This window comes from Scyliorhinus canicula, chromosome 7 (genome assembly GCF_902713615.1).
Source record: "Scyliorhinus canicula chromosome 7, sScyCan1.1, whole genome shotgun sequence".
Classification (NCBI taxonomy): domain Eukaryota; kingdom Metazoa; phylum Chordata; class Chondrichthyes; order Carcharhiniformes; family Scyliorhinidae; genus Scyliorhinus; species Scyliorhinus canicula.
In genome coordinates this window covers 88,580,403-88,592,926 of record NC_052152.1, presented here as the reverse complement: position 1 = coordinate 88,592,926, position 12,524 = coordinate 88,580,403, and the positions used below count along the sequence as shown (strand labels likewise).

Genomic DNA, 12,524 nt, shown 5'->3' with positions numbered 1-12,524 from the left:
AGCTGAAGACAGCCATCACCTCAAGCTGTGAAGAAACCATCAGCTGCAAGACAATATAACACCAAGACTAGCTCAACGAGAACGACCACATCATCCAAGGCCTCTTCGACAAGAAGAGGAAAGCTACCACAGCCGGCAAATCACATCACCTGCAAGGCAAAGCGGAGAACTCCTCAAACAGGAAAGGAAGAGGTACAAAGAAGAACTAGGAAAATGAAGAACTAATGATGGTCTGAGAAAGCTAGGGAGTTGCAAATATGTGGACCCAACGGCCCAGGTCTCAAACCGGTGCGGAGTAAGGACGGAACCCTTTTGAGAGTGAAAAAACATCAACCTTTGATGCAGTGAACAGTTCAAAGTACTCCTAAACTATATTTCAATCGTAGATGAGGAAGTGTTAGTGGCAATCCCCCAACTCCCCATCAAAGATGGTCTTGGACTCTCACCAAGCGTGGATAAAGTTGAAGCTGCTATTAGAAACATGAAGAAAGGAAAAGCTGTGAGAGTGGATGGGAATCCATCGGAGGAGAAGAGATCAACCATCATCTCCATCAGCTGTTCCTGAAAACCTGGGGACAGAGAAGAAATCCCTGCTGATGTCAGTGGTGCTGTCATTACCATCTTCAAGAACAGTAAGAAGTCTTACAACACCAGGTTAAAGTCCAACAGGTTTGTTTCAAACACGAGCTTTTGGAGCGCAGCTCCTTCCTCAGGTGAATGGAGAGGTATGTTCCAGATCAGAGGCTGAATGCCTTTGACTGCTGAAGTGTTCCACACTGCATTCAGCCTCTGATCTCCGGGTAAGCGTTCTCCAAGGCGGTCTTCAGGACACGCGACAACGCAGAATTGCCGAGCGAAAGCTTATAGCTAAGTTCGCACGCATGAGTGTGGCCTCAACCGGGATCTTGGATTCATGTCGCATTACATCCACCCCCCACCATCTGGCCTGGACTTGCAAAATCCTACCAACTGTTCTGGCTTGAGACAATTCACACCTCTTTAACCTGTGATTATCCCTCTCCCTGGATCTGTAATGATGTGATTACCTACAAATGCTCGCATTCCAAGCATTGTCCAGCATCTCTGACTTTGTCTATATAAATGTTTCTGGAACATACCTCTCCATTCACCTGAGGAAGGAGCTGTGCTCCGAAAGCTCGTGTTTGAAACAAACCTGTTGGACTTTAACCTGGTGTTGTAAGACTTCTTACTGTGCTCACCCCAGTCCAACCCCGGCATCTCCACATCTTCAAGAAAAGAGACAAAGCGGACTATGGAGACTACCGAGGAATCTCACTACTCTCCATTGCTGGCAAGATCATCACCCAAATCCTTGCTAGCCGCCTTTTCCCAGTTTCTGAAGAAATCCTTCTGGAAAGCCAGTGTGGCTTCCGACCAGACCGTGGAACAATGGACATTATTTGCACTGCTCAACAAGTTCAAGAAAAATGCCAGGAGCAATATCAACCACTCTACATGGCCTTCATTGATCTCACCAAGTCTTTTGACTCAATCAAGCGGCAGGTGTTATGGAAGACCCTGTTAAAGGCCGACTGCCCAGATAAATTCATCACCTTCCTCCAACGACTCCAATGCAAGATGTTGGCGACAGTCCTCTCCATCAAAATAAGAAAGAAACTTTTGAGGTCAAGATTGGGGTCAAGCCAGGATGCACCACGACCCCCACCCTTTTCTTCACTTTCATTGCCACCATCCTTCACGTTGTCAAGAACAAGCTTCCAGTGGAGTAGACGTCGTCTACAGAATGAAAACTTTTCAGCCTCAACTGGTTGAACTCCAAAAAGAAAGCGACACTGACATCGCTTGTGGAACTTCAATTTCAATATGCGGGTAACATTGCCATTTCTGCTCTCGCAGTAGAGAATTTCCAAGCTCTGCTTGACACCTTTGTGGAAGCGTATCAAAGAATCGGACTCAGCCTCAACCTGAAGAATCAAGTCCTTTACCAACACCAATCCCCTCCCCCCTACCTCGGCAAGATCAGGTCTCTCCAACATCAAGATCAATGGAGAAACCCTCCCACATATGGAACGTTTCCCCTACCTGACGTTGACGTGGAAACCCAAAATAGTATCCAATCCGTGCGCAACACGCAAGAATGAGAGTCTTTGATGACCCAACATCTGTGCTGACACGAAGATCCTCATGTACAAGCAGTCGTCCTCCCAACTCTCCTATATGGCTCAGAAACCTAAACTGCATACAGATGCCATCTCAGGGCTCTGGAGGGTTACCATCAACACTCTCTGAGACGGATTCTCCACGTCAGCTGGGAGGACAGACGCACTAACACCAGCATCCTTGAAGGTATCAAGAGTACCAGCATCGAGGCCATGAGCATCTGAAACCAACTCCGCTGGGCCAGTTATGTGTTTAGGATGCCAGATTTCAGATTGCAAATGCAAATCTTCTTCGCCCAGCTCAAGGAAGGCACCAGAACTAGAGAAGGATAAAGGAAACGCTTGAAAGACACCCTGAAGGCTTACCTCGAAATGCAACATGGATGTCAACTCCTGGGAGACCCTTATTCAGAAGAGGAGGAACTTCCTGATTGAAGGGACACCAGGGGTGGCACAGTAATTAGCACTGCTGCCTCACAGCGCCAGGGACCCAGGTTCAATTCCGGTCTTGGTTACTAGAACATAGAACATTACAGCACAGAACAGGCCCTTCGGCCCTCGATGTTGTGCCGAGCAATTATCACCCTACTCAAACCCACACCCTATACCCGTAACCCAACAACCCCCCCCTTAACCTTACTTTTTTTTTAGGACACTACAGGCAATTTAGCATGGCCAATCCACCTAACCCGCACATCTTTGGACTGTGGGAGGAAACCGGAGCACCCGGAGGAAACCCACGCACACACGGGGAGGACGTGCAGACTCCACACAGACAGTGACCCAGCCGGGAATCGAACCTGGGACCCTGGAGCTGTGAAGCATTTATGCTAACCACCATGCTACCGTGCTGCCCCCTAACTGTATGGAGTTTGCACGCTATCCCCATGTCTGCGAGAGTTTCCCCCAGGTACTCCGTTTCTTCCCATAGTCCAAAGATGTTCAGGTTAGGTGGATTGGCTGTGCTGAATTCCACCTTAGGTACTTGGCAATTCTAAATTGCCCCTTGGTGTGCAAAGATACAAGGGTTAGGTGAGGTTATGGATTTAGGGCGAGGGCATAGGTAGGGTTCTTTTTCAAAGGGTCGGCAGACTTTATGGACTGAATGGCCTCCATCTGCACTGTAGGGATTCAATGGTTCTAATTCTTTAAGAGCACCCAACGGCAAGAGGAGGACCCGAAAAGGAGCCAGGAAAGGAATACCAGCAGTCTTGAAGGACCAATCCCACCTCCCTGGAACATCAGCCAAATGTGCAGTCGAAGATGCAGCCCTCGCCCCCAAAAACCCACAAAACCCATGACTAGTGACACGCAGTTTCATGGTTGGGCAATCTTACTCATTAACGAGTGATAACCAAAGAAGAGATTTTCTTCCATTCAATTAGATCCCTCGTTAACCTAAACTCCACAAAATCCAAGCCTGTACCAGTGATTTTACCTTTGTAGCCCCTGAAATGTTTACACATGAATTTTCAGCATGTGTGATGGCACATCTGTCAGAATTGGAAGCTCTGCTTTCATTGTGTTTTCTCGCAGCCTTCCCCATCTAAGTCCCTTACCATGACCAGGTACAATCCACCTGAGCCAGCCCAGGCTAGTGATTAGCTCAGAAATGTTCTGCTCTCTGTGATTCTTAGTGATCACTGTTTGTACCTATTACATCATCTGTCCATTCTGTTTATTTTATGGGATGGAGCTATCTTACTTAATACTGTGAGCTGTTTGCTCTGGAACAGAGAAATTAATTCCTAGCAGACCATTCATTACCAGCAGCTCCACCCAACTGCAGAAATGTCTTCTGAATTGCACTTACTTAGTTTGCAAGGATATATAAATCACAAAAATGGCATAATTGAGTAGGAAGCAACATATTTCTGCCTCAGTTTATTATTGTTAATTGAACAGATGACCTGAAAGAGAATTCATTAACAAGATATAGTGCCATTTTTATAATTTTGCAGCCCCTAATCAATGTTTTTTGTTACTTCAGTTTTTTGTTACTGCTAAAGTTTATAGCTAATTGTGTATTATTTAAGACTGACTGATTCCATGGTTAGTTGTGAGATACCTATTTGCCTGCTGCTTATGTGACTTTTGCCATTCAGGTACCGTGGTGATTTCAGGCCCTTGCTGGAGGGCTGCTCCTGCTTTTGCTGCAAGAGCCACACGCGTGCCTACCTCTACCATCTTCTCGTGACAAATGAGCTGCTGGCTGGAGTCCTTCTCATGATCCATAATCTCCATCACTACTTTGGATTCTTCCAGTCTATCCGTGATGCCTTGAGAGATGACAAGATGCAGCAACTTAAAGAACTCATTACAAAACAGACAGTGTAACAATGACATGATTAATGCATAGTTGACAAAGCAGATGATGATGGGTGTCCTATGTGTATAAGAGTTTTGAAACAGACATCGCTTGCCAACAGATGCTGCAATGAGCTACTATAGTATAAATTATTTTGACATTTGATAATACTATAGTGGTAAACTCTGTAAACTCATAGTGCTCCGCATCCCCATCTCCTCCATCATGTTACATATTAGTCACATTACATTAATGTGTGATAGTTGAAATTGCACACAGGGTTTGAAAGCCATGCTTTGACTCATTAATATTTTCACCATTGTGTGCAGATTATTTTTAAGAAATTGTTTTACTTTGAAATTGTATGAATACAGAAAGTCTAGGACAATTGAACTGACAGTACTCCACTCTGATGCAGTGAATTTCAATACATACACCACTATGCCCAACAAGCTTGTTAAAATGGATGGACTTTCTGATTTTTTAATATTCCTGTTTTTAACATTCCTATCTAATTGTGAGTGAACATGGCAGAGATGCTCTGGAAATACTTGACATAATTGAATTACTTTTAGCTAAAACCTGCACTTACTGTTTTAGAATTTACATTTTGCGGCTAAATGCACAATTTATGTGCAGCCAAGTTCTTCATTCTTTACTGCCACCGATGCTAAAGAGACCTGGGGACGGGTGGAGAAATTCCAAGTTGCAGCCATTGGATTGGCACCTGTGGGGTGGGTGGGCCCATATGACATCAAGCCACGAGGATCAGTGGGTAACCAGCAAGTCCGCCAAAAGCTTTTACTAAGCAAATCAAAATCCAACTCTGGCTGCAAATTCCTCATTAATTTCACTTCAAGCTCCCCATCTATTTGAACTAGGACCTGAGAGTTACCTAACCAATGGCCTTTAAAAGGGCGGCTGAAGGTCCTGCAAATAAACAACGCCAAAATGTTTTCATAGTTATATTTTCATGGAACTGGAAGGAGCAGATGTCCTCATGAATCCACACATTTATTGCAGTCATTGCTGGCCTGGAAATGCTCGCCCTGGCAGCTCTCCCTTTTTGGTGAATAATTGAGCCGGAACTTTGTGCAAGTTGAATTTCTCGGCTAGCATCTATTTTTAGTGTCCCAATTTGCTCAAATCTATCTACGGTGTTATTCCACACCCACTAGTAACAGTGAGTTAATTCTGCAGATTATCAATGTACTAACTTAAATAGTTGTACTTCAGTCTTACTTTCACAGTTACTTTAAAAATTGGGTCTGTATAAAACAGTAAAAGGAACCCATTTTATTTGATGCATCAAAATTGGTTACAGGTATTTTAGACTGTGACTTGTAGAATTTCCTTTGCAATTTAAAAGCATTTGATAATTTGAAAGTTAGAAGCGAAAGTGCTACATTTTTATTCACACGGGTGTGCATTACCTATTCCGATCCTCATTTTCTGACAAGATTGGCTGATCTTTTATGATACTGCTCACAGTAAATGTGACTGTGATGTTGAGCTACCAAGGTGGAGGTGCATTTCACCAAGTCTGTCCCTTTAAGGCTACAACTTGGATATTGCCGATGGGAAAATAGTTAACAAAGGTTTATCTTTGAGATTGACTGGAGACTAATTGTTGGTTGGCATTTCTGTACATTGGCAGCTGGTTGTAAATTCTGTTCCCTGTCCTTGGGGAGAAACCTGGTTACCAGGCTTTTTTTAAAAAAAAACCATGACACCGTGAATGTGCTGAACTATACTGTTCAAATTGTACACGTTTTGCAAATCACATTTTCTAACGGGTGACCAGTGACCATCTACTGTTAAGAGCATGGGAATTCTCCCAATACATACCTTGGCCAACAGTTATCCTTCATACAAAACATCACTTTTTTTTAAAAAAAAGCATTCTTGGCTGTGTACAAATTGGCTGCCATGTTTCCTACATTATAACAGTGACCACACTTTGTTGACTGTATTGGGCAGCACGGTAGCACAAGTGGATAGCACTGTGGCTTCACAGCGCCAGGATCCCAGGTTTAATTCCCCGCTGGATCACTCTGTGCGGAGTCTGCATGTTCTCCCCGTGTCTGCGTGGGTTTCCTCCGGGCGCTCCGGTTTCCTCCCATAGTCCAAAGACGTGCAGATTAGGTGGATTGGCCATGCTAAATTGCCCTTAGTGTCCAAAAGGTGAGGAGGGGTTATGGGGTTACGGGGATAGGGTGGAAGTGAGGGTTTCCTCAGGCTTCTCTGGTTTCCTCCCACAGTCCAAAAACATGCAGATTAGGCGGATTGGCCTAAAACATTAAAATAAAGGTATTTCTAGAAACAATATATTGATAGAGCGAAATGGCATTCAACCAAAGGAGAGCTAGGTGGCAGTGTTATACAAGGTTCTCTCTTTGGAGTAGAGTGTCATGTTGACGTGTTTATTTCAGAAGGATCGTAATGCATCAAGTAAAGCCTTTTTAATGTTGTAAACAGCAAGTGTTTCCCCAACTGAGACAGATAAAAGACCAAATTAATAGGAAGTTTATGTTTAAAAGCAGTTAAATGTAAGTAAATAGAATACATTGATTAATGTTAATAAATTAACGTAGATAAAATAGGTGCAAAAAACAAAAATGAAAATAAAACTGATTAAAAGTCAAAAAATAACATTTGGCTTTCATGTTCTGAAAAATTAAGGCAGCTGTCAAACTATTTTATGACATATTAGTAGCAACCACTAACCCCTTGCCATGTAAGTTCTGGCAGAGAACACTGGTAAATTTCAGTTTTATCTAGACTTCTCAATTCTGAGGGCCACATCCTTCATTGACATGCTGTAATGTCAAGTTAGTAGAAAGTCTGTGATGTGATTATTAGATGTAGCTGTTATTCTCAGAGTGAAAACTTTTCCATGAATTTCAATTGGGTGTTTAGGAATCTTACTGTCAGCATTGGATAGCCAATTAACTTGTTCAAAACTCTTAAAGAAATCTGAGGATTTAATGCAGCCTTAGTGCTGTATTCTTGCAATTCTGACATTAGCTGAATCTACACGGTGAAGTAGCTATGTTGCAACTCATTCATTGACATGTCTCAGTAGTGGAAACACATACTCACCATTGACATTTCATAGACACTTACCACAATTTCAAAACAATCATGATTGATTATCAGAAAAATGGTATTCATACAAAGGTTGCTATATAAAGCATTTTTATAGTGTGAAATTGTTTATTAGTTTTACATTATCATGAACATGCTGTTCTACTTTTAAAAATAAATTAGTTGATGTCCCATGGTGTTACTCATGGACAGAAGAAAATGCCTGTTTTCCTGAAACTACATTATAATTACAGCTATGTGTTCCTGCATTACAACAATGACTAGATTTCAACTGCATCTATGAAACATCCAGAAATGGCACATATAAATGCTTCTTACTATCTCATTGCATCTTTTCCATACCATAATTGTTCTGGATGATTTGTGCCTGTCCACCATTAGCTTCATTATGATTAGTCAACAACTTCCTGATCATTGTATGATGCGACCACCAGGATTGAACTCCAATCTTTTTTTTTTGGTTTAGCCATTCCGTTGAACCCAGTGCAGTGGCATACATACTGGGTGTTCCACTGTTCCCGACCACGATGAATGAGACTGCTGGTTTTATACTTAAATGGTAAAAGATATCACATACCCCCCCCATTATCCCATCATTAACTTCCGAAGGACCAATATAAAAATTCCCAAGCAAGACTGGGTTACGCTGCACCCTTCTGCTTATCCTTTTTAACTTTTTTAACCTTTCCTTTATCATTTTGTTGCTATTAATCTGCTTAATCCCTCTCTTTATTCCTCTGTCAGTTGCTATATTTCATTCGGCTCTAATTCACTGTTACGTTGTGCCGTACGCTTTTTTTGTGCTGATGAAGGAGGTAAGTCATTGTGTATGAATTTCACAAGGTGCCAGTTGCAACAATGACATTGCTGCAGTATGATCAGATTAACATTCCAACAGTTTGTGACACAAATATAGTGTAATGTCGATGGTGAACATAAGACTTCAATTATAATTTCAATTGCCAGACCCACCATTGCAGCAGTTTCTGCCGATTAACTATTCTCTCCCAATCAGCTCATCTCAAGAGTAGTGTACTAAAAGGAAACATTTTTTGTGTAACAATTGAGCTCACGCATTAACTGCAATAAAAACAAAAATGTTGGAAATATTCAGCAGGTCTGACAGCATCCGTAGAGAGAGAAACAGGGTTAACATTGCATACCTGACCTTTCACTAGAATTAGGAACAGTTCAAAATCATCATCATCTTCTTGCATGTGACTTGTTGCAGCTTTACAAGCCTAGATCCAAGTGGGACTGCCAAGTCACAGACTGTGTTGTCATTTGGATTGCCTTTAATCCTGCAGCAAATATTCATCGAACACATCCATTGACTATGTGCTCAGTTGTCTGATCCGGCTAACCACAGCCCCATGCTGGGCTGACTTTGAATTTCCATTTGTGGTGGACTGTGACGTCCATGCATGGAGTTTGTGCATTTTGTTCAGTGTAGACCAATACTTTTGAGGGACATCGAACCTGAAGGCTCTGCTGTCTGATCACTCAGCAGATCTTTTTTGGCAATATCGATGTCAGCCCAGTGATCATACCATTTGTCCTTTTTGTCAAAACCTGCATCACTCAAAGCATTTGCAGAGATCCAGAAAGAGTTGTGTGATTTGAGTCACATATTTGGTAGGTTTGAAAAGCTTTCACCGATCAGCAGTTTTAGGTTGGCTTCAATGTGGTCAAACTCAGTTTTCATTCCAGCACATGTCAAAGATGGAATATTAGAGACAATTGGGAGTCATTGTACAGTTGTTGATTTCCTTGTGCTGAGGTGGAAAGTAATGATCGTGGTCTTAGCTGGGTTTGAGTGGATATGCCAGTAGTTAATCTCCCCTGCCTTCCTCCTCAGCATAGACTTTCCCCTTTTGGTTTTCTTCCCACGCTACCCCTTTCACTTGCTCAAAACCTATCACAATTGTAATCTATGATTACATTTGCAGCTTAACATAAATTAGAACGGTAATGGGTTTTGAGCAAGGAGAAATTGAGGAGAGCAAAAGGGAAAGTCCTCGATAGGGTGGAGGGCAGGTGACAAATGACAAGGTTTTATGGTACAAAGCCAAAGGCTGTGGCAATGGAACAAGTTTTAAAAAAAATTTTTTTTTAATGTTTTTGGAGGTGGTGTGAATGGCGGGTCCTAAAATACAATGTAAAGGAAATGAGGTGGAAAAACGGGCTGGTGGGTGGGAGAAAAAAGAAACAAAACAAAATTGGGACAGAGGTTATGATCTAGTTATTAAATTCAATGACTAGTCCAGAGGAAAGAGTCCAGTCAAAAGATGTGGTACAGTACCTGGAGCTTGTGTTGAGTTTCATTGGGACACCACAGCAGGCATATTAACTGCATTCCACTTTGGATTCAATAAAACAGCAAATTGCCTGATAAAATATGCATTACATTGGCATTTAAATTTATTGGCCCTGAATTCTCTACAAAATAATCTTGCATTATTTTGAATATTTTATCCACGGTAAGGAGGTCCCTACTGTTTCATTGAAAGCAAGTGAAATGTAGCAGTATAAATTAATATGATTGACAAGTTCACTGAATATTGTAGAAAAGAGTAAATATGTTATGAGGAAATGTCCTGAAAAACAGGACTGATGACTGCATCATAATTGACAGTCAAACTGGCTAGTAAAAATTTGTGGCTAGCGTATGGCATCATCCCAATGGGGTGTTTGTTAAATAGTTTGTCCATCAGAGCACTGTGTGGTTGGCATCATGGATTGAAACTGAATGGAGCTGTTGATGTTGCTGAAAGACCGAAACTAATATAGCTCAGCTGCTGCAGCCACATGTGAACAAGCACTGACTTGCTGCTCCTTACCATTGGTCTAATCAGAGTCACCTAATCAGATCCTCCTGTACTGTTTATTGCTAAATCTCTAAATTGGAGTGTGTTAGGGATGATGCATAACTGGGAGGTACCAATATAAATAATATAAATGCAATGTGATGAAATGATCAGGAGAATGAACAAACTTTCATTTGTATAGTGAAATTCACAACCCTGGGAAGGCTTGAAACACTTTACAGTCAGTGAAATACTTTTTGGAGTTTAGTCACTGTTATAATGTAAGGGACACAGCAGTAAATTGCACACCGCAATGGTCCATAAATGATGAAATAAATGACCAGATAATCTATTGTGGTTTTAGTTGTGGGATGAACATTGTTCAGAATACAGGATCCATCTGCTCAACTTTGAAAGGTGCCTCCTGGGCAAATAGTGTTGGTTTAACATCTCCACTGAAAGACAGTGCCACACTCCTCTGCTATGTAGAAGTGCCAAGCCGAGATGATGTGCTGGAATCTCTGGTGGAACCTGAACCCACAGCCGTCTGATTTGTACCAGTGTGAGACAAACTGAGCAAGGGCTGAATTTAAGTAGAAGGTTCTGAGACTTTTATGGGTGACTGATGATTACTGATGTCAAATTGATGTTACCTTTATCTGTGATAGTTTATACAAATGGAGATCTCGATCCCTTTATCTGTATAAGGTTATACAAATGGGGATCTATGAGCCATTTCAAACTGAAATCATTCGATGCTGTAAACAGAATGAGACTTTGGCAGACTTGCTGCTGGGGGATAATTGATACTTTAAAAGCAGTGAATACATTTTAATAGATCAGCAAAGTGTGGACTTGCCATTTGATCCAGTTAATTCAAATCTTGATTTATTTACATCATTGAGACTTTTCCTTCAGAAAAATTGTGAATATTTTGGTGTTTATGTGATTGTACCAAGTACATTTAGTTCACCAGCACCATTTTATGACGGTCTGGCAGTTCAACAAACTCAATCTTGCCATTGATGGTGATGACAGGACCATAAGACATTGGAGCAGAATTAGGCCACTCCGCCCAGTGAGTTTGCTCCGGTTACTGTTCAGTATTCTCAGTCTGGTCTCTTTGCAGTAGCCCTAAATTCCCACACAATTGTGTTAAGAGAAAAAGAGAAATGGGATGGCACCATGGTTAGCACTGCTGCCTCACAGCACCAGGGACCCGGGTCCAATTCCAGCCTTCAGTTGACTGTCTGGAGTTTGCACGTTCTCCCTGTGTCTGCGAGAGTTTGTTCCCACAGTCCAAAGATGTGCATGTTTCGTGTGGTTATGGGTATAAGGTGGGGCAGTGGGACTTGGTAGGGTGCTCTTTTAAAGGGTCGGTGCAGACTCGATGGGCCAAATGGCCTCCTGCATTGTAGTGATTTCAAATAATTCCATGCTTACTGAAATCTTGGAACAATATAATGGTGTAAGCCGCAGATGTGCTGTCACTACAGCACAAGTTTTCAGTAAGCACATACCCATTAATTTTTTGATTTGATATTTTAGTGAGTGGGAGATTTGAACCAATTGCATGTTTTGCATTTTATACCCCCACACACTTTCCTGATGGATAATTTCAGACACAACTTTTTATTGTTGCATAAAACTCTGGCTTTGTTTATGTCTTGCCTAGGATTGCAGTGATCTTCTCTATGTTTATTGCAATCCTGATCCAGCCTGAACAAGACAGTGGTTCTCCCTTCTTACAAATTTGCTGAAGCAAAATAGCGAGATAAAAGTATTAATTTGAAGGGTATACATTAGATTTGTTTTGTGATGGTTAGAAACTGTAGACCCAGATATCACAAGTAGATGGGAAAATGAAAAAATAAAGTATCATGAATGTGTTATGGCGTTGGAGCGAAAGATAAAAGAACATTTAGAAGAGCAGCTAAACGGCTTCCAGTGGTGACACAGGTGGAGGTGGCTCCAGCTAGAGTCTTTGCTTTTTGGATCTTTATACCTGGTCTCAGGGGTACTTTTTGGATGAACTGGTGTGGGAAGTCTAAGGAATCGGTGGGATGCCGAAGTTCCAGAAGAAAGCTCAGGGACGGAAGGGAGAGAGCAAAGGTCTGCTGATGAGTGCTGCGAGTCCAACAGGAGGATAGATGGCGGATG

The 12,524-nt window shown here is 41.9% G+C and overlaps 1 protein-coding gene across 1 annotated transcript in view; it reads left to right on the top strand.

Annotated features, from left to right (window-relative positions):
- qtrt2 (queuine tRNA-ribosyltransferase accessory subunit 2) overlaps positions 1-6,164 on the top strand; it is a 49,738-nt gene extending 43,574 nt beyond the window's left edge. The window contains exon 9 of the mRNA XM_038802415.1: positions 4,247-6,164. Coding sequence (XP_038658343.1) covers positions 4,247-4,478 — 232 coding nt within the window. The 3' untranslated portion in view covers positions 4,479-6,164. The remainder of the gene's footprint in view (positions 1-4,246) is intronic.
- The last annotated feature ends 6,360 nt before the right edge of the window (positions 6,165-12,524 follow it).